At 36.0% G+C, this 25,930-nt stretch overlaps 1 protein-coding gene across 1 annotated transcript; it reads left to right on the top strand.

The window, feature by feature from the left end:
• The first annotated feature begins 11,096 nt into the window (after positions 1–11,096).
• On the top strand, positions 11,097–12,805 carry LOC131859796 (stress response protein NST1-like). Its single transcript, XM_059213875.1, has 3 exons — positions 11,097–11,615; positions 11,745–11,877; positions 12,108–12,805. The coding sequence occupies exons 1-3, from the start codon at positions 11,097–11,099 to the stop codon at positions 12,803–12,805; spliced, it is 1,350 nt and encodes a 449-aa protein (XP_059069858.1).
• Positions 12,806–25,930: the final 13,125 nt, after the last annotated feature.

The raw sequence follows: 25,930 nt of genomic DNA, 5'->3' as shown, positions 1-25,930 counted from the left end.
TTGCAGACTTTCCTTGATTTGCTTAGTCACCGATTGCTCGGCAGACCATTGAATATCACCTACTCCTAGAAAGTAGCCTTGAAAGTAAAAGAACAACCCAACAAGTAGTTGTCTGAACTTAAATCTCAGTGCATTGTCCTGTTTGATCGAGTTAAGATTCAACAGAAGTTGTCTTTGCATACAAGTGCATAGATCAAACGATGCATCTTCCTTGATCATCCTATAAGCATCATTTACCGCTGCAACAGAGATAGAATTAATTCTGTTAGTAGAGAACGTCCGGTAACCTATCACCATGCAGGCATACTTGACCAGATCATCCTTGATTGAGTTGATAGTCATTCCATGTGAGTCGCTCACTAAATTGGTGAGCTTGGACATTTCAGTCTTGCTGACCTTCCTTAGGGCTGGCACTTCCCCTATGTTACAGAAATTGGTGATGGCATGAATCGCTTCCGGTGTGATGTCATGCATCTGCTCTAAGTACATTTTATCACTGTGCACTCTACTCAGAATGATACGAATGTGATCATCTGAAAATTCTTCAAGAAAATAGACTGCATTGTGGAGTTTCTTCTTTTTCAGAATGCTAAATTCCGGTTTAATCTTCTTATCCTTCCTGCAGAACAAACCCAACTGGGAATGGATCACAAGAGATTCTAGGTCTTCAATTTTGCAGTCTATGTAATCAGAAATGCCTTCTTCCACTATAACACCAACAGGTATTTGTGATAGGGCATTGTATTTTGCCTTCCTCTGAATAAAATCTACTGACTCGACAGGTGCAGCAGAACTAGCATGTGATGCGAAAGCCATGATAAATAGAGAATTTTGAAAAATACCTTCATAAATCAAGATTTAGGGCTTCGCAACTTGAACTTCACCACACACTCCTTCGGTTGCAGAAATACTGCTTTGTGTTCTTCACTTCTCCAGCAGATATTTTCTTCAGATTCTCCGTCATGTTTTTGATAAATTCTTTGGATTGCAATGCAAATCGTTGTTCTTCGCTCTGCGCTTGAAAACTTCTTCTCATGAAAAATGATAAGTGAGAAATGATTTGAAAATTCCTTTTAAATAGGTTCTCCACCTACCATAATAAATGCTCCAATATTAGGGCGTAAACCCTAAATTGCCTTTTACCATTTTTGGTCTTCTGTCGACTGACAGGTATCACACACTGGTTAAGGTCCTTTACTAGTGCCAACTGGGGGTTTGAAACATTTCACTGTTTGCTCCCCCTAAGCTTTCTGTAGCTTAGTTTGCTGGTTCCAGAATTTCCACACTAGGTGCAGAAAATCGGTTCTTCTTGAATTACTTCTTCTGGCTTCTTCTTCTAGGTTTTCTTCATACCTTCTTGAACAATTTCAACATCAATCTTTCCTTCCAGAGTGACTATTTTATCATCCGATATGTTCTTTCTCATCCTGCAGAACCTTGTTGAATGACCCGGTTTGTTGCAATGATAGCAAACCATTCTAGGTGCTCTCCAAGGTCCATTATTCAAGTTTCCATTCTTCCTTTTGCATGTTACAGCAGTGTGACCATGACTATGACAAATCCAATAGTTTTCTCTCCATCTAGTTTCCGCTTGATAGCCACCGCTACCTGACTCATGATTATAGGTATTAAACCAGTTGGGATTCCGATTCACAAAAGGTTCCGAACCAACTCCTTGAGTCCTCTGAGGATATCTTCCAGTGTTGTTCATAACAAACCTGCTTTTAGATGCTCTATGCCCAAACTTGTTGCATGCATAACAATTACCATTGAACTTATTGGATCTAGGTATATTGTTCATGAAGTAAGGAAAATTATTGTAGGCTTTGCTCCTACACACATTAGCAGTATGTCCTTCTTTAAGACAGTTAAAGCAAACAGGTTTGAACTTTTTCTTACCTTAGTCTTTGAATGTCGGTTGCTTCTTCGATGCTTTAGCATTTGCACTAGAGGTCTCACCTTCCTCACAACCTGAGTAACCAAGTCCATCAGTATTCTTGACAAGTTTGGCCGATTCAAGATTTTGCTCTAGCTTAACTGTACTCTTGTTGAACTTAGCAAGTATTTCCTTTGACTCAGAGAGTTCTTTGGAAATAGCAGCATTTGTTTCCATCAAGTTTTCATTCTCGGAGATGACTATGTTCAGTTCTCCTTGCATGTCTTCCTTTTCCACTTTGCTCACATGGATTTGAGCGGTTAGGGCACTGATTTCTTGTTTTAACTTGGAGATCTCATGATCTCTGTCTTTTACAAGATCTTCAACTTTCCTTCGGTTCTCAAGCTCTTGACACATTCGGATAGTCAGTCCTTCCAACTCCTTTCTCAGGTTGGAATTGGATTCATTCAACTTTTCTACTTCTTGAATTAGGGCTTCCATGTCTGCTTCATCAGAGGAGCTATTTTTAGTTAGCTTCATCATTTTTTCAGCATGTTCTCTCCTTTTTGCCTGAGAGGCCTTATATTTGACCATAAGTTCATCATAGGCTTGCTTAGACTGAGTGATTTGATGAGTAAGTTCCCTCACAGTGTATTCCCCCATATCTCTTTCCAAGTAGTTAAACTTATAGAAAGGTTGGCTCTAAAACCAATTGATGAATACTAAAAGGGGGGGATGAATTAGTATACCAAAAAATACTGTACTTAAACACTTTAGCAGTCTAGCAGTAAACCAGTAAAATAGTTTAACAAATAAACCAGTTAACACACATGTAAACCAAATAGCAAATAAGGCATTCACCCACAAGAGCAATAACACCATAACACAATATATTTGACATGGAAACCCAAATGGGAAAAACCACGGTGAGATGAAACTCACAAGTAACTATCTGCAGAATAGGAACCAGACCGGTTAAGGTCATACAATGTTCTTTACCAGAATAGATCCTGTTAGGAATGTCAATCTCTGTTAGGAGATAAGTCCGATTAAAGACTACCTTGCTAGAGGATTTTAGATCCACAGATGTGAACCACCTTGTTAGAGGATTTACAAAAGGCTTTTCTGGCCTACCCGGTTAAGTGCTTCAGACTTGTCAAAGATGTAAGTAATCAATAAGTGAGTGATCTAGCAAATAGCACAAATTGCTTGGTTAGATCCTTGATAGCTCATTCTTAATGCATTCTAGCATTATTTCAGTCTTCAACACATTCAGACTCTGCCTCCTCTCACAGACCTCAACTTAACTTCTATAATTGCACTTACAAAAACTCATCAATCACTTTAAACCCTAGTCTCTTTAAAACCCCAAACATGATGTCCTTATAAAGGAATCTGATTTCATGTCGGTCCAATAGTATTACAATACAATTTCGTAGGTTCAATGCATCTGGACATATTTGGTAACACGACACAAATGCACTGCCAAAGTGTCGGCACCGCCAAACAATTGGTGGATGGTAACTCATCACAGAGTATGACCAGTTCAAACCAAAATACTAGTTGCTGGTTTGACAGAAATGAAGACTGGGAATTATGTGTTGTGCCGCTTCATTCCTTCGTACTGCTTGAGATCCTTGAACCGCTTGGGTCTTCATACTGGTTTGGGTCTCCATACCGCTTGAGACCGGTAAACACTTTCTGCAAAACACCGATAGTCTAAAGACTATAATACATGATACCGGTTGGAGCAAATATTGGTTGAGCTTTAACTCATACATACAAAAAGTGATCTCAAAGCAAGTGTGTGTCCATCAATGACAATCACAACATCAATCATCAAAATTGCCAACAAGTCATGTGTTTTTCCAAGATGCAATTATATTTTTTATTGATGTGGAGATATTGGACCAGAAATACCCTTTGTTGTTGCCTAAGAAAATAGGAATGCTAAGGTATTTTCAAGGGAGGGAAACTTGTTTAAAGCCCAAAGCATATGTTAAATGTTTTGACAATAAGGGGGGTCAATTGAGGAAGAAAAACTTACATTTGGCTGCATTTATTTTGACTCAAAATTTCACAATAATGATCTAGAGTACTCTTGATAAGGGTGCACAAGAAGTGTGTAAGTGTGTAGAAACCCTAATCAAGGTCTAAGAGGTCCTTTTTCTTGCAATTTTAACTTAGAATCACTCAGAAACACTAAGAAAATATAGATTAGGCAATTCACGTTAGGTTCACCATAAAAAGTGATGGTGGGAATTAAGCATAAGGTTCATAACAATCAATTAGCCAGCCACAAAACTAATATGATATGAAATATAATCCTAACACATTCAATAGAGGCACGAAAATGAAATATAAAGAGAAGCAAACCAAATGCAAACCATTTCTTTCATTGTCCCTCAATTGTTCTTCTTTCTCCTTCAAATTGTGTGGATATCACCTACAAATGCAAATGATTTGAAAGAAAATTGTATGACAAAAGAGTTTTGAAAATGACAATGTAAGGATACTAGAAGCGTGGTTGAAAATGACCAAGAAGAAAGCTCAATTATCAGACAAAAAGTCTCAAAAATTGAAAAGAGTAATTAGTTCAAAAATTGGCATGATTGATATGACAAATCAAATGACAAATTTCTATGCCAATAGGATGACAAATTGAGATCAATTTGTGCCTCTCAATTATGACAAATCGGAGAGGAAAAAGTGACATTGATTATCACAAACTAGGCACAAAAGAGCTCATAAATTATGAAAAATTGAGCACATAAAGAGGAGCCAAGTTAGTGGAGAAATTAAGGGGAAAAATTAGGGGAGAGAAAGATGAGAAAAATTAATAATTTTTCATTTATTAATTTCTCTCACAAAAAGGGACAATTAGTCAATTAAATAAATAATTTAATTGTGACACAAGAGACATAGGATAAATGAATCAATTCATTCAACCTAAGGAAGATACGTTAGAAAGGAATAATATTTAAAGAATTATCAAACCTTAAGAAGAGATCAAGAAGTGAATTAGGTCAAGATTAGGTCACAATACAATTAAAGCCATAAACATATGATGACGATCATGATGAAAGAGACAATTGACAAGAACTTGATATTGATTGATAAAGACCGATGATAAATCGATTGAAAATGACAAAGAAAATTGATTTGATAACTAACAACTGATAAAGGATCAATGATTGATTGATCCAAATTGACAAGGATTGATTACTAATTGAGACTGGTGACAAATTGATCGGATATTGACAAAAAAGTTGATTTGATGAAGATTGAAAAAGATCAATGACTGATCGATCAAAAATTGATAAATGAATGATGGTTTTAAGATTGAAAATGATCCACAATGATCCAAATTGCCTGACAATTGATTGAAAGATGATTGATATCTCTAATGGCAAAGATCTAGGACAAACCCTAATTATGATTGATTAGAGTTAAAACAATATCCAATTGAAATGAAAGGTTGATCACGACCACTGATTGAGATTCAAAATTGACATTTGACACTTGATCTAATTCAAATTAAGAAAATGAAATCAAATAGGAAAAGAATGTAGAAGAATGACACAACGTTGACAAATGATAAAATATCAAATGTGAGACATAGAGGAAAACATTAATAAGTACGAAAACCCTAAAAGAAGGTAATGCAAACATGTTAGAGTATGGCACTGCAAGCATTATCCATTTTTAGATGCCTACATTTTGCACCTCTTCGAGACAACATGCGATTTTGAGTGTTGTTTCAAAGAGAAATCAAGAATAATGTCCTAGACAATGACAAGGTATATAGATTCCCTCTTGAGGAATTGGCCAGAAAAATCCAAAAAAGTCCAATTGATTGACAACAACAATAGGAAGCCATTGGTTTGAACAGACTAAAAATAGAAGGTCAAATGCAAAAGATACAAATAGTACAAGGCAAAAAAGATTGTGACCAATGCAAGGAGGAGAGGATTCATGTCCATCTAGGTACCCCCAAAAGTCTATAAAAGGAGGGGAGAGGAGTGACCCAATTGTGCAAGTGTGTGCACAAATTACGCACTTGCAGCTTGCTTATGTGCAAGGGCGAAGGGAAATTGTGCAAGTGTGTGAGGAGATAGGTTTGGACAACTATGGTAAGTTGGGTGCTTGTCGATGGGTTCAGGAAGAGTCTAAGGGCATAAGGGAGCTAAATGGGATAGGGGAGGGTAAAAATGCACCCTATTGGGGGCCAAAAAAGTGAAATGCAGAAGTTAGGAACAAACTCTAAAACCAACAAACTAATGCCCCACTTTGGATGTAGATGCACCAACATTGATTGATGACACGCAAGAGAAGACCTAATTGCTTAGAGCTAAAACACCGAATGAGGACCACAAGGAGAGACACGTTGCATGTATTAGGATTGTAGTACATCATGTATATGCATGCGATTAGGGGTAATGTAGGGCTCATCATTGTATTGGCAGAGAGGTGGTACTTAGAGACATCATCATTTCATCTCTTGACTGGTGAGGTGACAGTGATGTCAGAGGATGTATGGCGCATCCTCTGAATCCTAATTCATGGAGAGAGACCCATTTATGATCCTATAATAGGGAGAGATGCTCTATGTAGACTAAGGATCCATGAAAGATCCAAATCAACTATGGATCCACTTATAAAGATCCAATCAGGAGTGAAATAAAATATTTGGATTGAGAAGATAATTAAGCTCATGTTATGTTAATAATAGGGAGAGAGGGAGAGATGGAGTGGGGAAGAGTGAGAGAGGGGGGTAGGGAAATATAGATAAAAAAGGTATAGATAAAGATGGATATAGAGATGAAAGAGATCTAAATATGTAGAGATAGAGAGGTAGAGATCTAGGGAGAGAGAAAGATAAATATAAAGATAGGAAGTGATATATAGATAGAAATAGAGTGAGGGAGAGATATAGGGGTGGAGAGAGATCTGATGAAATAATAAGATTGGGATAAAGGGAGGTTCGGGACAAGAAGTATGGAGAGATAGCGATAAAGAGACAATGAGATATAGATATAGAGGCCTAAGAATAGTGAGAGGGACTGAGAGGGAGAGACGTAAATGAATAGAGGGGCACATGTCTACAAATAGAGGGAGTAGGAGAAAGATAGAGAAAGACAAAAAGGGAGACAAATAGATATATATAGGTAGGAAGATAAAGAGGGAGATATAAAGAAGAAAAGATAAAAATATGTAGAGGAAGAGGGGATAGAGAGGGAGAGGCATAATGAATAGAGGGACATATGTCTAGGGATAGAGGGATTAGAAGGAAGATAGAGTGAAACAAAAGGGGAGAGAAACATATATAGAGAGGTGGGAAGATAGAGAGGGAGATATAAAGAAAAATAGATGACAAGATGTAAAGGAAGATGGAGAAGGAAAGATAGATCTACATGGTGATATTGAGTGATAGAGAGCAATAAGGATCCATTGCCAAAACACACATGTTATGTTTGTGATAGGGAGAGAGGGGGAAAGGAAGAGATAAATTTGGGAAATGGTATATAATATAGTATAATATATAATATTAAAATATTGTATATAATAGTAAGTATAAATTATATTATATATTTTTAAAAATGAAATAAATATAGTTGAATAATGATTTTATATAAAAATTAAATATATAACATTTAACTATATAATATTTTTATATGAAGAATTTTTTTTTAAATGTAGTTTTGGGACCCACCAAACCTTCGGCATCGTCACATCGATCTCAATTGTTACTCATCTTCGTAGTATTTCGAAAAAGAAAATAAAGACTTATGGAATGAAAGGACCATCGCATGGGCTACCATCGCGTGGGCTCCACCATTTCCCTATGAAATGTGTTTCTTCTCTAATGTGTAGGACTTGGGTAATAAAAAATACACCCCCTTCCTCCGAGTTGTTGTGCACTGCAAGACAAACTTACTAAAGTAAATTGACGAGTGAAAAAAATTAACAATAAGGGGAGAGGGACCAGTAGTTGTACGGGGTCCAATAGTCATTATAGCAATCGTCACTATTAATATTAATACTAGAGAAAGAAAATATTATATCTTTTAAATATTGACTCTACATATTAATAAAAAATATATCAAATATGTGATATATGGGATCAATAATTGTACACTTTAGAACTAGTAATCCTCAAGAAAAACAATCATTTTTACATGCATGATTAAATGTTATGTGATATATTTTATTGTAATTAATATAACATAGTTATCTACAACAAGTGTGACAATTTTAAAAGAATGAATCTTCCTTAAATAATTAAGACAGTTAGAAAACTATATAAATCCATTGCATATCACATTTAAAAATAAAAATTATAAAAATATGATCCAATATGGACAAATTAGATTCAAAATGTCCCAATTTAATATTTAATATGTAACATACAAATATTACAACTTGTGCAAGTTAACAAATATTTATTTTCATAAAGTCCAAACTCAGTGTACAAGTACTGGATACTTGTTTAATCTAATAGAATTTCTTTTTCCAAGATCCACCAAAAAAAGTACAACTTCTGGACTGATGTCAAACTTATAGACAACTTGTCAAATCTAATACAAATCTTTTTTTGTTAAAATTGTCCAGCAATGTACAATAACTGAAGCATTTGTCAAATCCAATACCAACACACTCATCCAACTTTCTAATCCAAACTGCCTCCTGCTAGTGCATTTATGTGATTTATTTGACCTGACATCCGCCATTGCACCATTGCACCTGTAAAAATAGATAGCTTGTAAGACTCTCCATAATTTCAAACAAATTCAATGAAAAATCTTACTAAAAAAGAATAAAATTAAGTACACAAAATACCCATAAGAGCACACATCTCAAAATTGAAAACATTCGATCCATGCCAACACAATCCACCGAATAAAAATCCATGGCTAACAAAATCCAACCAATAAAAAACAATGTCCACAGATCATGAAGTTTAGACAATATTCTTCAAAAAGCTATAAAATGCAAGATGAAAGTATTTTTTTTTCACCGTATCTATTTACACTGCTTCCAATTCTATATAAGTTATTTGGAATCAACCATTGCATATTAGGAGAGTAGTTTCAGTCTACAGCTCCTATCTTCAACCATACTTGTCATATCAGGTGCATAAATTTTACTTGATTATTCTAGTCTAATATTAAATGTTTTGTTATTCTATTCTATTTTGATTGTATGTTTTGTTATTGATATTATGTTTTGTTATTCTATTCTATTTTGATATTATGTTTTGTTATTGTATTATATTAGCGAACAAAAGTTAATGATTTGATTCAGTAAGAATGGCTGAACAAAGAAAATATAAATGTAGGTATATACAATTAAGAAACAGTGATAAAAGTTAGAGAACACATTATATATTATGTTAACACTTAAGTCACTTAAGTGATTAAATTCTCTCACTGAATATATGTGTATTGGAAAGATGTTATGTCTAATTTATTCCATTTTCTGTTATTCCATTTTCTGTTTTATGAATATCTTATTGGAAACTTTGGCCAGACATGCTTCTATGTTATAGGTTCACATTGAGCTAAAGTTGAGATTAAATTGTCATTTTCTATTTTTTCTATTTCATAAGTAACTTATTGGAAACTTTCACAAGGCCTGCTTCTATGTTGTAGGTTCAGATTAAATTATCATTTTCTATTTTTTGGTATCTTATTGGAAACTTTTGCTAGGGCCGCTTCTATGTTGTTGGTTCAGATTGAGCTAAAGTTGAGATTAAATTGTCTCAGTGAATATAATTCTTTATCAACACAAATAGGACTAGATAGTGAAGATGTTATTTCTTCAAGTAATTTATTCCATTTCTATTTTCTGTTTTATGAATATCTTAAAACTTTAGAGTGCATGGATATATGCATATGCATCCATATGTATGTACATACATATGTTAATATATAATACTCATAAACAAATGTACAGGTTGAGTATCTTATAATTTTTGTGACTGTTTATGATTTAGTTAGCTTTGTTACTCTGTTATTATATTTTGCAATAGATATAGATTACTCTATTTTGGTACTGTATGTTCATGTATTTTATTCTATTAACTAACATGCATGTTTTATTTATGCATATCTATTTTTTCTAAATAGAAAGTAGTATTTTTAACATAGATACAAATTTCATGCAGACTACATATATTTCACTATGAAAATTTCTAAGAAGAATAGAGTTGAAAGAACAAGACCTTTGCTAAAGCATAAAAGAGGGGTTATGCTTCATTGTAATCTTGAAAATGAAAGCATAACTATAGATCCAACTGAGATATCAGATTATCCTAAAATACCAATATCCGATCATCTCGAGATACCAGATCAACCTGAGATTCCAGATGTGCAAGTTACAAGCTCTACTACGTCTAAGAATGCACTAGATCAAATTGGCATTCCAGATGTGCCAGTTACAGGTTCTAAAACCTACAAGAATGCAACAAACATGCAAGTTGGAGGTTCTACAACCTCTAAGAATGCACCACTAAGAAAAGAGTGGAAAAAATCAGACATGGAAGGTGCAATCAAAGATGTTGAAGATAATGAGTATTTTATCAGAGTTGTTGCCAATAAATGGGGAATTCCTTTTACAACTTTGTCATATTGGTTACAAGGTCTCACAACCACAACAAAGAGAGGTCCACTGACTATACTATCTTTTGAAGAGGAAACAGAGATTGTGCAATGGTGTTAAGACATGGCAGAGTTGGGATATGGTCTTGAAATAAACCAACTGAAAACATATGTTGCCCACATTTGTGAAACTAGGGCAAACCCTTTTAAGAATGGTTTTCCTGGAAAGTCATGGTGGAAAGGGTTTAAAAAAAGGCATCTTGAGTTGGCACTAAGAACATCAGAAGGTATAGACAAAGACAAAGCTACCATTCTTAGGCCATCAATAGTAGTAGCATTTTATGAAAACTTGGCAAAAATTTACAAAGAAAAAACAATATGGCCCACACCAAATATGGAACTATGATGGGACTGGTGTTCAAGCTGGGAGAAATTGTGGAATGAGGGTAATAGCCAAAAAGGGTTCAAGGAGTGTCCCATATATAAAGTCCAAAAGTAGAGAATGGATCACCATATTATGTTGTGTTAATGCAACAGGTTAGAGCATTCCTAGATTCTACCTCTTCAAAGGACAAAGGCAGTTGAAAAATTATATTGCAGGTTGTGAACCAGGGGCTTGAATGGCAGCCCAACCTCATGCATGGATGACCAAGGAGTTGTTCCTCAATTGGTTACATCACTTTGCAAGATCTATACCTGGTGGAGTTTCACCTAATAATAGGCATTTGCTCATCTTTGATGGCCATGGGAGCCACGTGGCATTTCCTATGATCCAAGAGGCAAAAGTTTTAGGAATTGATCTTGTTACATTTCCAGCTCACACAAGCCATAAGCTCCAACCTTTGGGTGTAAGTGTGTTTTCTCCCTTTAACAACTATTTTAAAAGTGAGAGATTAGAATGGATGGCAAAGCATCATAGATTAGAAATCAATAGATCTGAATTAGCCAGACTATTCAGCTTAGCATTTAAAAAGGCCCTCACTGCAGATAATATTAAGGCAGGATTTAAAAGAACTGTTATTTGGCCATTGAACCCCACATCACTTATGAATGACATGAATCCTAGTAGAGAATTTAATGTTGATGTTGAGGAGGAAGATGAAACAATTGCAATTGAAAGTATTTTGAGTTTTGCAGGAGTGAGTGAGTCGAATATTCATGAAAGTGTAGAACATTTCCAAAGAGAAAATTCTGCAATTGAAATGCAACTACAACATAATTCTACCATTGTTGAACATGGATGACATGATACTGCCACTGCTGAATAGGGACAACATGATACTGCCACTGCTGAAAATGGACAACATGATACTTCCACTTCTGAACAAGGACAACATGATACTGCCACTGCTGAACAGGTTCAACATGATACTTCCACTGCTGAACATGATTCTGCCTCTAGTGAACATGGGTAGGGGCAAGGGCGGGGACAACATGATTCACACAACAATCTGCAAGGTACATCAGAATTAAGTCTTCCTACTCAGGTAAGCATACCAAATTACGTCATGGAAGGTGCTAGAAACCTTTGTGTCAACATGGACTTTAATAATGAAGATATAGGATTGTCAATGCCATCTCCTCCACCACATCTTCCAATAGGTTAATTCATTACTATGCAAAAAATGCAGAGTATGGTGTAGAAGATGAAGATAATTTATCAAGAGAAAATGAAATCATGGTTGATGAAGAAGAAAACCGAATGCAATCACTATCATCTTTTCTTAGGTTGCCAAATGCAATGGTGAATGAAAAATATTCTCATAAGAGTGGTGGCACAATTAGGTTGAGCAGACAATCTCAAATACTCATAGGAGACGAGTACATGCAAATTTACATGGAGCAAGAAGCCAAAAAAAAAGAGATTGCAGATTTGAAGGCAAGAAAAAAGGAACGGGCTGATGAGAGAAAGGCTGCTAGAGCTATTGAGAGAGAGCTGAAGGAACAAAAAAAGGTAGAAAATGCATTGAAGAAGCAAAAGAAAGAACATCTAAGAATAATTCAAAGGAAAGAGAAAGATCAAAAAAAAGAAGAGGTGAAAAGGATGAAGGAATTTGAAAAGGCAAGGAAGGAGCTGGAAAGACAAAGGCGTTTGAGCAACCCCTTATATCCTATTTTAGAAAATTCAATTCTCAGAGACATGATTAACATTTACACTCCTGCATATTCATCAGTTGCCAACTATCCAATTAACAATCAGGTTTCTATGAGCCAATTGCAGATTCTCATAACACCTTCGAAGGAGCAAGAAAAAGGAGGATCAAGTTCTAACATTGCAGCTATGGCTAATGATGGTCATTGCTCCATGCTTCCCCCAAGGATGGTGTAGTAAAAGTTCACATGAAAGATAATCTAATAGGGTAGTCAAAGTTCCTTGAAATTTGTTTTTTTGAAGTTGGGTTCTTGGAGTTCACATGAAAGATAATCTGATAATGTAGTCAAACGTCCTAGGTCCTTGATTTTTTTTTTGGAAAGTGGGCACATGATTTATCATACCATGTATTTTGTTCATATAATCCTTGGAATTATAATGTAATTTGATACCATATTATGAATTGATCCAATCTGATCTACAAATCTACTAGTGTAGTCGAAGGTCCTTGGAATTTATTTTTTTGGAAGGTGGGTACATGATTCATCACCATGTATTTTGTTCATATCATCTATGGAATTCTGATGTAACTTGAGACCAAATTATGAGTTGATCCAATCTGATATGTGACTCTATGTTTTTCTAGTCCAAATTTGTATCTTTGGAGTACTTAAAAAAAAAATGCATGTCCATACATACTGTGTGAGGGAAAAAAAGTGACACTAAGCAAACATGCCCTAATCTCACTTTCAATCACACATTTGTGGAATACGAAAGAGCCTAGAGGTATCACACAATTGGATACTCCCTTTTGTGGAAGAGAGAGCCATGGGCTACCTATTAGGATTTCTATTCCTTTGTTGTAATTGAAAGATAAAATGATGCCAGTTCAATCCCTAACCCCAAAGTGCAAGTATGAACTAATAACAAGATTTGCAGAATTGAACTTAAACAATGGAAAGCTATAAACACAAGGACAAGAATGTAAATGCATACCTGGTGTTAAAATCTGAGTGAAAATGTTCGGGACGGGGGCGCGGGTGCCACTGTCCTGATTCTGCCCCTGAAACTGCTCCTGAAACTGCTGTTTTGCAACCTGAAAAGCTATCAAAAATGCTGAAACTTGCTGTCTGACAGAAGGACCAGGGCGCCCAGCGTCCCTGTCCCAGGGACCAAGGTGCCTAGCACCCCTGTCCTGGCAGGACCAGGGTGCCCCACGCCCCTGTCCTGGTCTTTTGCTCTGAAATTTGGTGTGTTGTTCTGTCTCAGTCTGCTTCTTTCGGATCTGCAACTTGCGGCGTCGTCTGAATCCCAAAATCTGCACTTATATCTGAAAAGGTGTTTTGGACGACTATATAGGGTTTTGCCTTAGTCAAACCCCCGCTTTGGTGATTTCCACCTCCACGAATAGCCAAGTTGTATTGTAAAAGTAGTGTGTGTGCAAGATCCTAAAATGCAAGTAAGCAAACTAGAGCAACCTAGAAAGTAAACCCTAATTGCTTGCAAATGATAATGTAAATGCTCCAAATCAAGATGTAAAGAGATCTAAAGCATGAATACAAGTGATATAATGAGGCTTATGCAAAGACATGAAAACAACATGAAATCATACCCAACCCCAAGGGAGGGGTACAAGCCAATCTTCAGTCGGTGATCCCCTATTTCTCTTCAATGTCTTCAAAGCCCTAAATGGATGAATGAAATTGATGGATGCTTGATGGATGGATGTTGAATGTTGTTGAAGTCTTCAAAGATCTGCTCTTTCGCTGCATAAAAGGCCCTTGAAACCAAAAATTCTGATCCTTTCAAATGAAGAAAGAGAGCTCTTATATATGAAACCCTAGGTCTTAATTTCAACTTTTGGCCAACCTAGAGATTGAATCTCCCGCCAATTTCTTGGGGTTAAGCTTTATTTTATGATTGGATCGTGCTCCTAAAATTTCAGGAAAAATGTCCGGGACAATGTGCACGTCGGGCGCCATGGTCCCAACAACTTTTTACCAAATTTTCAGGGCCGTCGGATATGATGATTTTAGAGCTAATCCCGAAGTTACAGCTGATTTCGAGATGTTTTGACCCCCGAAATCAAGCCCCCAAGTTCAAAATAGGACCTAATTAGGGTTTTTGATTAAATGATGTATTGGAGGAATAAAATGAAAGGGGCACACTTTAATGAAAAGGGCCCAACTTTATGATATGGAAGATGATGAAATAGGACCTTAGACCTAATTAATTTAATTAATTAAGTGCTAAAGGGGAAATGCAATGCAAAATGCAAGATGCGCCAAGGCGGGTGCTAAACTAGGTGTGAAATTGTACCACCCTAGCAAGTGCGTACAATTTATGACACTACACATACACACACATACACACATGTACATGTGTGTGCGTGTGTACATATATATATGTATGTGCATATATATACATGCATATCCATCCATATGTACATATACCCACAAACATATTTACACAAATGCATGTATATGCATATGAGTGCATAGGCATATAGAGATGTGTATATGCAATTATATGCATACAAAATTTCAGATGTGTATGTGTATATGCAACTATATGCATGCAAAATTTCAGATTTGTTTGTTCTATGGTAGCATTTATTATTCATCTATCCTACAACATATAATTGAAGGTTGTCTACACACACACACACACACACACACACACACACACACATATATATGTATGTATGTGCATACATATACATGCATATTTACATACATGGATAAAAGTAAGAACAAAATTTAACTAGAAGAATTAAACTTATACATGGAAAAAAATAAGAACAAACTATGAACTTATACATGGAAAAAAGAACAAAATATGAATTCAAAAATATAAAAATAAATTATGGATCATTGCCTTAGTGAGGTATAAATTAGCCCCACCTGAAATCAATATTGAGTTTGTCCTCTTTTATGCATCTTTGGTTCATTTCATCTACACATACAAAGAACACTCAAACACCAAACAAACAAAAATTAGAAGAAATAATCATTTTCATAAATTTGGATGTGGACTTTCGTACTATCATATTGTGGACAAAACAACATTCCTTGAAAAATTTGGTGTGGATACACACCTTTAAAAATACAACTAATAAGTACCAAAAGTCAAAAGATAATGTCTCATACTAAAAAAAAGCTCGTGAAAATTGTCATACTTCAAAACTTACATATTCTTGACAAATGTTACAGTGTATCTTCTTATCTTCATATGATGATTTATGTCAACTTTTGGTCTTGCAGACTTGTATGCCCTATTCTGCTCCATACTCATTGCCTGATGTGTTTGACTAAGTATTCTTTCAGTTTTGATAGCATTTGTGGCTACTATTATAGCCATTCTAATTGACTTTAATTGGTTTCTTCTATACATTATGCAGAACAACATTTAATGTGTAGCTCTTACTATGGTTGTTGCAATTTTCTATTCAGCTCTATGCTGTTGTTATTTGTAAATTTTCTTGTCTAGCTGCTAAATGATTTTTTGTTGAAATTTTTAAATGATTTGGATATTTATGTATTGCTTTAAACGATTGATTTGCATCTCTGTATAGTATATATGCTATTTTAGTTATATTCTTTCTGTCGCCTTCCTGGGTGTTGATCTTACTCTATTTTTTTGGGGCTCGACTATAGCTTTTGTTGCTTGGCCATCTCTTTGCTTTAACTATTATTACAATGGAACTTACCCATGAGAAACCAAAAAACACCTAGACATCAAGCACAAATAAAGCTTTGGCAATCTCTTATCGCTGCAACTCCTATTGCTTGATAACAACCTAATTTAATTAAAAGTCATGGCTAAAGAACCAAGAGCCTACAAAGTTGACACCACAAATAATAGACAAGCTCATGCCAAAATTAACTCATCAACATACATACATACGGGATAAAATGAAAAATTAATTGTATTACATAATTCTTGAAACCCTCAATCTCCTATATCTTTTTTTAAACTTTAAATTGCATATTTTCTTTTCACATATAACTTCAGTAGTTTTCAACATGTATAACACTAATTTTAATAAATCTGACAATTAGCACTAAAATATCAAACAGTGAACAGTCCAGAAACAAACGACATCAACCTCAAATATTTAAAGACCAATTTAACCTTAAATACCCTACAAACCAAAGCCAAAAACCAAAGAAACATTACCTTTGATATAGGGATCATCACATTAAAACAAGGCCAAATTCTTTTTACCACCACCACCCATGCAATGAACAACAACAACGGAGACCCAAGTGGACATTGGGGAGAGAACAGGACCCAACTGCAAAACAAAAAGAATCACCCAAAAAGAATGGGCAAACTGATTTCCTATTAGTGATAAAAAGAATTGCCCAATCTATAGACTATATTTAATTTTAGGGATAATGATAAAACAATATCAAAAGATAGAAATACATTGCAATTTCATACACTTGAGCTTTGGAAACATGGGCATACTTTCTGAAAGATCTCAACCAACCTGGAGTGAGGAAGTGGCTAGGAAAGGCAGAATCGATTTCTTCAATGCAGCGACGGGCATGATCCACGACCTCCTCTACTTCTGCCCCGCTCTCTATAACCCATCGCAGGATAAGCTCTCAACAACAATTTCCCCTTATAAACAAAGGCCATGTCTAAAAGACGAGTCCAGGTGGGAAGTCAATCGAGCAAAGCCTAACCAGTGTCAAACAAACTATTCATGTGTGATAAGATAATACAGACATCTGTGAAAGGGTTAGAAATGGGGAAAGACCAATGTCGAAGTGTGCAACAATAGGTGCACAACATATTATTTTAGGATAAAAAATAAATAATTTTAGGGTTGTCATTGGAAATTTTAGGTTGTCGAGATAACTATTTTTAAATTAATTATCAATAAATTAAGTTCTTGCATGTATATAATAGAAAAGAGATTGAACAATTTTTAAAAACTAGTAATAAATATAGAATACTACTAAAAACAAGTTTAGGTGTGATTATGTTTTAATATAAGTTATTTTTTATATACAAATATGTTATTTTATGAACAAAAATTGTGTAAGAGTTTTCAATTGTTAGTTCTTTTCAGTTGAATATGAAGATAAGATACAACGATAACAAGTGTTCCTAAAAGAAAATAAGATGACTTTATTGATCAATAAGTTAAGCTTTGAAGAAAAATATAGACATAATTTTATAACAAATGATATTTGTGTTCAAATATTGGGTTTTTTTAGATTAAGTTTTGGTCTAATCTTTAAAAAGTCATTTTTTCGACACTTCGCAGTAGATGTGTTATTTTTTCAACTTGCATGATGAGTCACACCTTCAAACCTTAGTTGTAGGTAGTTAAATGCCCATTTTACATATCTAAAAAAAAATGAAGGTCTTATGATATTCCATATGACAGCTACATGTTGATGAAGTTAGCCCTAACGACTACTAGTCCCTCTCCCCTACCAGCCATCATGTCTTGGGCACATTTTGACCTTTTACTCCTATCAGTTTTGGTGACATGATAGGCTTACAGTGATATGGCATACGATATTTGCGGTGATGGGTGTTTTCACTTTTTGTGGTTGGGGATAAGGCATGAGTTGGTGTCCCACTTCTTGTGATTTTGCAATAGATTTCGTTAGCCCTTGGTTGTGTTCTCCACCCTTTTTGGGGGGTTATGTGAAGGGAAATAAGTACAACTCTATGATTGCAAAATGAAAGAGAAAGAACATGCCAATTGGATTTTGATCGATAATTTTATGTATGTTAGTTTTTTTTTGGCAATAGTTTTATATTGGTTAGTTTTGTTAAATTAGCAATTCAATTTTAGTATGCAATAATTAATTATATTTAAGAGGTGGAAATCTATTAGTATTTATTTTTTTCTTTATGCATATATTTATGAAATATATGAAGTCAATTAGAAGGTCATTAATCAAATGGTGTTGTGTGTAGCAATTAAGGTCTTGATGGGCAAGTGACAATTTTAGATTGATTATGCACCCACTTACATTAACTTTATATATTATTTAGTGTTTAAAACATTGTCTCATAAGTGTGACATCTTTGGAATGAACAAAAAAAATAGATAAAAAGTTATTAAATATTTAAATCTCTCTCTCTCTCTCTATTTATTTATATTCATATCTTTCTCTATTTCTATCTCCCTATCTCTCTATCTTCTTCTCTATCCACTTATATCTTTCTATATCACTAAGCTATCTATACCTCTCCCTCCATCTCCCTCTCTCTATATATCTCTATCCCCTTCCCATCTTTCTCTAAACCCCTATATATCTCTCTATCTATACCCAACCACCCCCGTGCCCCCCCTCTCTCTCTTCCCATATATCTCTATCTCTAACTCTATATCTCTCTTTTTCTCTCTCCCTCTATATCAATCATTTCATCTCACCATCTTTATTTGTCAACCACTACTTCTCTTTATTTGTAGATATTTCTATCTTTTTATCTCTCTATCTCTCCCTCTCTCTATATCTCCTTATATCTACATCTTTCTATCACTATATCTCACCATCTATATCTTTCCCTATCTCTCGCTCTCCCTCTCCCTCTCCCTCTCCCTCTCCCTCTTCCTCTTCCTCTATATCTCTATATCTCTTCCCCTCCATCTCTCCCTATTTATATACATACATCTTCATCTTTATGGTGCAGTCACCGGTAAGGAAAAAACCTCAAAGAGATCAGTGTTGAACACTGAATACCACTGAGAGGGGGGTGAATCAGTATTTTTTGGCTTTATCTATTTTCTAAACTAATCTCAAAATATCAATTACTTACTTAAATTTTAAGCAGTCATACCAGTAATACAAGAAAGAGAACCAAAGAGATCATTCACACACAAGTGATTCACAACTCCAAATTTATGAGGAAAACCCAATATGGGAAAAACCTCGGTGAGAAAAGCTGCTGGAGTTTACTGCTCCAATCCAGCCTCATAGGTAAAACACTAACTTACAAAGATTTAGGGCACCAACCCCTGCACCAAGCTTCAACTTGGCAATGTATATGCAATATTATTTGAATACAATTAAGGCTTCTTGTTGCAAATGAATTCTGTAGCTCTTTGATCAAATGACACTCTGCCGATTAACAGTCTTTTCTCCTCCACTGAAAATCACACTGTCGGTTGTGGAATTATTGTCTTTGTTTTTCAACCTCTGTTATCATTCTCTCCCCCTCACACAAGATCAAACTAGGATGTTGTTTTCTTTGCCACACCTTACCGGTTAGACTCAACTGCAAGACTATAGAACTGCCGGTAGAATCCTCTCACCGGTATGCTTGCTCACACACACATTGCAAATTTCATAGAATTCTTTCTAAGGCTCACAATTCTTTTCTTTTCTTACTTCTCTCTACACCTCTCCTCTTTCACAGCATCAACTTATTTTGTTTTGAGCTCTCATTTCTTATTAAGGTGATTTCCCGCCAGAACGTAATTTAAAAAACTTGAGCGGTTAGGGTTTCCTCTTTTCGACACAATCTTCATGAGATCCAATCCTACCTCTCTCGAATCAATCACCTGTCCTAGAAGGATGCACCTGCACACAGTTTCCATTATCCAATGTACATTTTCTAGAAATGGCAATCTCGAATCAGATCTTCTATCACAAAATTAGTCGACACATAAAGCGCTTCAGAATTTTCTTTCCGAGGACTTCTTGAATTGGATTTCCCTTGCATAGATTCAGGCACCAACTACTCTCTGATCTTCCTCTGTCATTACTTCTTCCTCGAGCCATAATTAGTTAGATACAATCCTATGATTTGTGGCTCCTCCATTAATGGCAATTATCTGTTTCATCAACCCTATCGATGAGGCTTCACCAAATACAACTCGTTTGCCACCTCTGCTTCTTATGGCATCACAACGATCAAGGCATGGCCCACCAACACATAGTTGGTCTAGAAAACACATATCGGTAAAACATCTTCACTTCCAGTGGTGTGAGACTACTAGTAGACATTAATTCTTTATGCTCACCCTTATGTGAGTATTCATCATGCCGGTTGACATCAATGACAACTTAGTGCCAAATTGCCAACAATCTCCCACTTTGGCATTGATGTCAACTTCTAGTGAGATACTCCATACGGGTACATTTCTCCCCCTTTGACACAATGACAAAGGGTACTGTGCACTCCCCCTTTGATTCATACCAAACTCCCTGTTTGACCACTATCAGCTCCCCCTGAACCACATAAAACCTGCCTAGGCAGATGACACAACTCCCAACTTGTGTCAAAGGTACTCAGAAGTGCTGACCGGTAATGGTTTGGTAAAAATTTCTGATGCTTGTTCACCAGTAGGAACATAATCCATCCTTACCTCCTGTCCTTCAACAAGCTCTCTGAGAAAATGATATTTGATAGCAATGTGCTTTGTTCTGGAATGCATGATGTGATTCTTTGCTATGTTGATTGCACTCGAATTGTCACACCGAATGAGAATAGGATTAGTAATGTCCACCTGTATATCTTTGAGAGTCTGCTCCATCCAAAGCACCTCAAAGAAACATGTAGCAGCAACAATGTACTCAGCTTCAACAATGGATAGAGAGATTGAGTCCTGCTTCTTGCTATGCCAAGAGACCAACCGGTCACCAAGAAAGAATGCATCACCACTTGTGTTCTTTCTATCATCAATGCATCCTACCCAATCAACATCAGTGTATGCTTCCAAGACAAAATCTCCCTATTTAGAATACCACAAACCATAGTTGAGTGTTCGTTGTAGGTACCTAAAAATTCTGCTAACAACATTCATGTGTGACTGCTTTGGAGCAGCTTGGAATCAGGCCACCATGCACACTGCCTGAACTATATTTGGTCTTGAAGTGGTAAGATACAATAAACTGCCTATCACGGATCTATATAGAGTCTGATCCACCACCGGTTTCTTGCTTAATTTATTGCCAGTCACCATGGGGGGTACTTACCGATTTACAACCTTCCAGTTGGAATTTCTTCAACATCTCCTTTGCATACTTGATTTGAGAGATAAAGATTCCTTTATCTTGCTGTAATATTTGCAAACCAAGGAAGTAAGTCAATTCACCAAGCATTGACATCTCAAATTCTGACTACATCTGATCAGCAAACTCTTTGCAGAGGGTATCCTTGTTGCCTCCAAAGATGATGTCATCTACATACACAACCACAATAATCATGTGATTCCCATCTTTCTTTATGTACAAATTGCTATCAACACTTCCCTTTTTAAATCCCTGCTCCTTTAGATACTAATCTAATCTTGAGTACCATGCTCTCAGAGCTTTCTTTAGACCATATAGAGCCTTCTTTAATTGACACGCAAATGTATCATCATCATGTAGCAGACACCCTTCCCATTGCTCCATGTATACTTCTTCCAAATTTCCATTTAGAAAAATAGTTTTTACATCCATTTGGTATACTTTATAGCCCTTGTATGCAGAGTAAGCTAGAAACATTCTAATTGCTTCTAATCTAGCCACTGGTGCAAATGTTTCTTCAAAGTCAATCCCCTCTACCTAATAGTAACCTTTGCATACTAGTATAGCCTTGTGCCTTACAATCTCACCTTCTTCATTCATCTTGTTCCAGTAGACCCATTTTGTGCCAATGATATTCTTGTCTTCCAGTCTAGGAACTAATTCCCAAGTCTTGTTCTTCTCAATCTAGTACAGTTCTTCTTCCATAGCATCCATCCATTCTTGTCTCTTACTGGCCTCAATGAACATTTTGGGTTCAACTTCCGTCATGAGGCATAGGTTGACTTGTTCATCATTTCGGGAAAGTCTTCTTCTAGTTTGCACACCATCACTCACATTTCCCAAAATTTTCTCTTCTAGGTGATTCAGCTGTACATACCAGTTGTGGACCTTCTTGGATGCTACCTTTGGTTCAGTATCTATTTGAACTTCACAATATTCATCACCAGAGTCATCATACTAGTTAACCTATGGTTGACATCCTTTGTGCATATCTTCGTCAACTTTTACATGCACACTCTCAATGACCCTTCTTAGTCTTTTATTGTAGCATTTGTAGACTTTATTGTTAGATGAGTAACCAAGGAAGATTCCTTCATCACTCTTGGAGTTAAAACTTCCTAAACCATCCATATCTTTCTTGATGAAGCACTTACTTCCAAATACTTTGAAGTATTTGACTGATGGCTTCTGATCATACCATAACTCATAAGGTGTCATTTTGTTGTTTGTTCTTAATTGAACCCGGTTCAAGGTGTATACAGTAGTATGAACAACTTCTTTCCAATATGTATTCGGTAGACTGGCCTCATTTAACATGGTTCTGGCCATCTCCTTGATTGTCTTGTTCTTCCTTTCTACCACACCATTTTGTTGTGGTGTTCTAGGAGCAGAGTATTGCCTTCTAATTCCATGTTTTTTATAATAATCTTCAAATTCATTTGATGTGAACTCTCCACCCCTGTCTGATCTTAGGCATTTGAATCTATACCCACTTTCCTTTTCCACCATTATTTGAAAGATCATGAATCTTTCAAATGCTTGTGATTTATCCTGCAGAAAGGTGACCCATGTCATTCTTGAGTAGTCATCAACGAAGAGCATAAAGTATCTTTCACCAAAAAGAGCTCTCGTTCAAGTTAAACTACATATATTTGTATGCACAATTTCAAGTGGTCTTGATGCGTTGTGCTCCTTTGTCCTGAAACTCACTTTTGTTTGCTTACCTTTTACACATTCATCACAGAATGTGTTTACCGGTTTGATGATGGGTGGAATATTCCTCACACATGCCTTTTTGCTTACTGCAAATAAATTATCAAAATTTATGTGGCCTAATCTTCTATGCCACAACCAACTTTCATCTACTTGTCCTAGCGTACATTGGGACTCATAGAATTCCTTCAGATTATAAACATTTCCATCGGTTCTCTTCCCTTCTGCCACAACTTTATCGGTATTGTCTTTCTTTATCTTGCAAATGGTTGAGTCAAAGGTGAATTTGTAACCTTTGTCTCACATCCGACTCACACTCAGCAGATTATGCTTGAGGCCTTCCACATAATATACATCATGTGCCTTCAGTTTCCAATCAATGCTTAGAGTTCCTTTTCCCTTTATTTTGATGGAGGAATTGTCTCCAAACCTTACTGATCCACTGTTCTAGTCTTCAAGTTTTATGAATTTCTTTTTGTCACCAGTCATATGGTTTGAACAACCACTATCTACCACCCATAGATTTTTTCTTTCAGCATGCAAGGTCGTTTGTACTAAGAGACTTGATTCTGCATGTTCCTTTTCTTTCTCAACCCAAACTGGTTTGATTTCCTTCTTCTTGTCTGCTGCTATATTGAGCTTAGGTTTAGTTACCAGCTCTTGATCTAGATTTGCCTTCATTTTCTTGATCTTCTTGTTTTTGCGTAACCTTGTTATGTGTCCAAACTCTTGACAGTTATAGCATTTTACATTTTCATTAAAGTGAACGTCCTTAAAATTATTGTAGGGTGCATGTTTATTCTTTCTACAATCAAAAATCTTATGACCATATCCATTGCACTGATAGGAGATAACATTCATATCCCAGAGTGTATTAAACCAGTTTCTACTTTCATAATTCATAGAATGCTTATTGTTTACTCTACAGTCAGCTATTCCTATGTCCAAATTTATTACACCGGTAATGGTAACCATGAAAGTTTGAAACATATCGGTTAAGTTGTCTTGGTCCTGAATGGAACTGCCTCATGGAGGGTCCTCCCTTCATGTTTTTAAATTTGGTGAATCCTTCATGATCAATTCTGGCATTTCTCCTTGGGTTTGCATTTTGGTGCAAGAAGTGTGGCCTCCGGTTCATTTCTGGATACCGGTTTGAGTGACGATTTCCAATAGCATCTACATATGTCTTTTGGTTGGTATCCTTCCCTACAGTGAATGTCTTCTTTCCTTCACCTTGAATTGAAGAGGTGAACATTATTTCTTTGTTGGATTTATCTTTGTGGGTTGAACTTTGACCTTCTTCAAAACCTAAGCCACTGGTGTCTTTGGATTGCTTTTGTTTGCTCAACATCTTATCTAAGGCCTCAGTGTTGCCTTCATACTTTCTCCTTATTTTTATTTCTTCCTTGCTTTCTTCAAGCTCCTTTCTGAGCTTTATTATTTCTACTTCCAGCTCTTGATGCTCCTTTTCTTTCTTTGTCAGTTCAAGTGTTGTAGCTTCACAAATCCTCTTAGTTTCTTCTAGCTGCAACTTCAAGTCAAATATGACTTGACCGGACTCTTCTAGAGATTCTTTCAAAAGATCTTGTTCATCTACTACAACAAGCTTAACCCTCTTGAGTTCTCTTCTTGTTTTACTCATCTCTTCAAGAGCACTAATAAGATCGCTCTCCAAATCCACTTCAGCCTCAATATCCTCTTCTTCCTCATCTTCATCAACTGGTTTGTCAAGTGCCATGAAGAGATTGACTTTTCTTTTGTTCTCATGGTCATCATCTTGTGATGCATTTTCATCATCTGTCATGTCATCCTCAAAGGTATATAATTTGTTTTGGTTCTGGTAGCCTCTCCTTCCCTTCTGGTAGTCATTCCTTTCACTATCTTTGCCGGTAGATCTTCTGAACTCTCTTGACTCATCTCCACTAGTTTCTTTGTGAGAACAGTTTGCAGTGAAGTGTCCTACCTTCCCACAGTTGAAGCACTTAAGCGGTAGCTTTCCTTTATACCATTCGGATCCTCTTTTGAGCTTCCTGAAAAAGTTTGCTATTGAGTAACAACTTCTTTTCCCTTTTTGATGATGTTGAATGCTGCTTCTTTCCTTGAGGAAGTATCACCGGTTATTCTCATCTCATAGGTTGTCAGAGAGCCAAATAGCTCATCCATCGAAAAGGTCTTCAGATCCTTAGCTTCTTCTATGGCTGACACCTTAGTATCATATTTGGGAGTAAGAGATCTAAGTATCTTCTTGACAAGAATCTCATCTGCAATCTCTTCTCCAAGTCCTCTAATGGTATTCATAGTCTCATTGAATCTGTGAAGATAGTCTGCAATCTTTTCATCATCTTTCATTTTGATGCTTTCAAGTTGGCCTCTTAGTGTTTTCAACTTGGCTTCTTTGACTTTTGCATTTCCCTCAAACAACTTCTGTAATTTGTTTCATGTCTCCTTTGCTGAAACACAGTGCATGACTTTGACAAATTCATTATCAGACAATCCACTGAAGACAACATTTTTTTCCTTTTCATTATTCTCATACTCCTTTTTTGCATCCAGATCAGTGGGAGGAGTATTAGGAACAACATACCCATTCTTGATGGACATCCACACATCAAACCCAAGAGATGAAATATAGGTCTCCATTCTTCTGATCCAAAAGGCA

This window comes from Cryptomeria japonica, chromosome 2, assembly GCF_030272615.1.
Source record: "Cryptomeria japonica chromosome 2, Sugi_1.0, whole genome shotgun sequence".
NCBI lineage: Eukaryota > Viridiplantae > Streptophyta > Pinopsida > Cupressales > Cupressaceae > Cryptomeria > Cryptomeria japonica.
This window is presented reverse-complemented; position numbering and strand designations above follow the sequence as displayed.

Bases quoted from the DNA above. Each gene is read 5' to 3' on its own strand.
- LOC131859796 (XM_059213875.1), top strand. From the start codon at position 11,097: ATGGCAGCCCAACCTCATGCATGGATGACCAAGGAGTTGTTCCTCAAT. The intron at 11,616-11,744 runs GTGAGTGAGTCG...ACTGCTGAATAG, and splicing joins GTATTTTGAGTTTTGCAGGA to GGACAACATGATACTGCCAC. The intron at 11,878-12,107 runs GTGAACATGGGT...CAAAAAATGCAG, and splicing joins TGAACATGATTCTGCCTCTA to AGTATGGTGTAGAAGATGAA.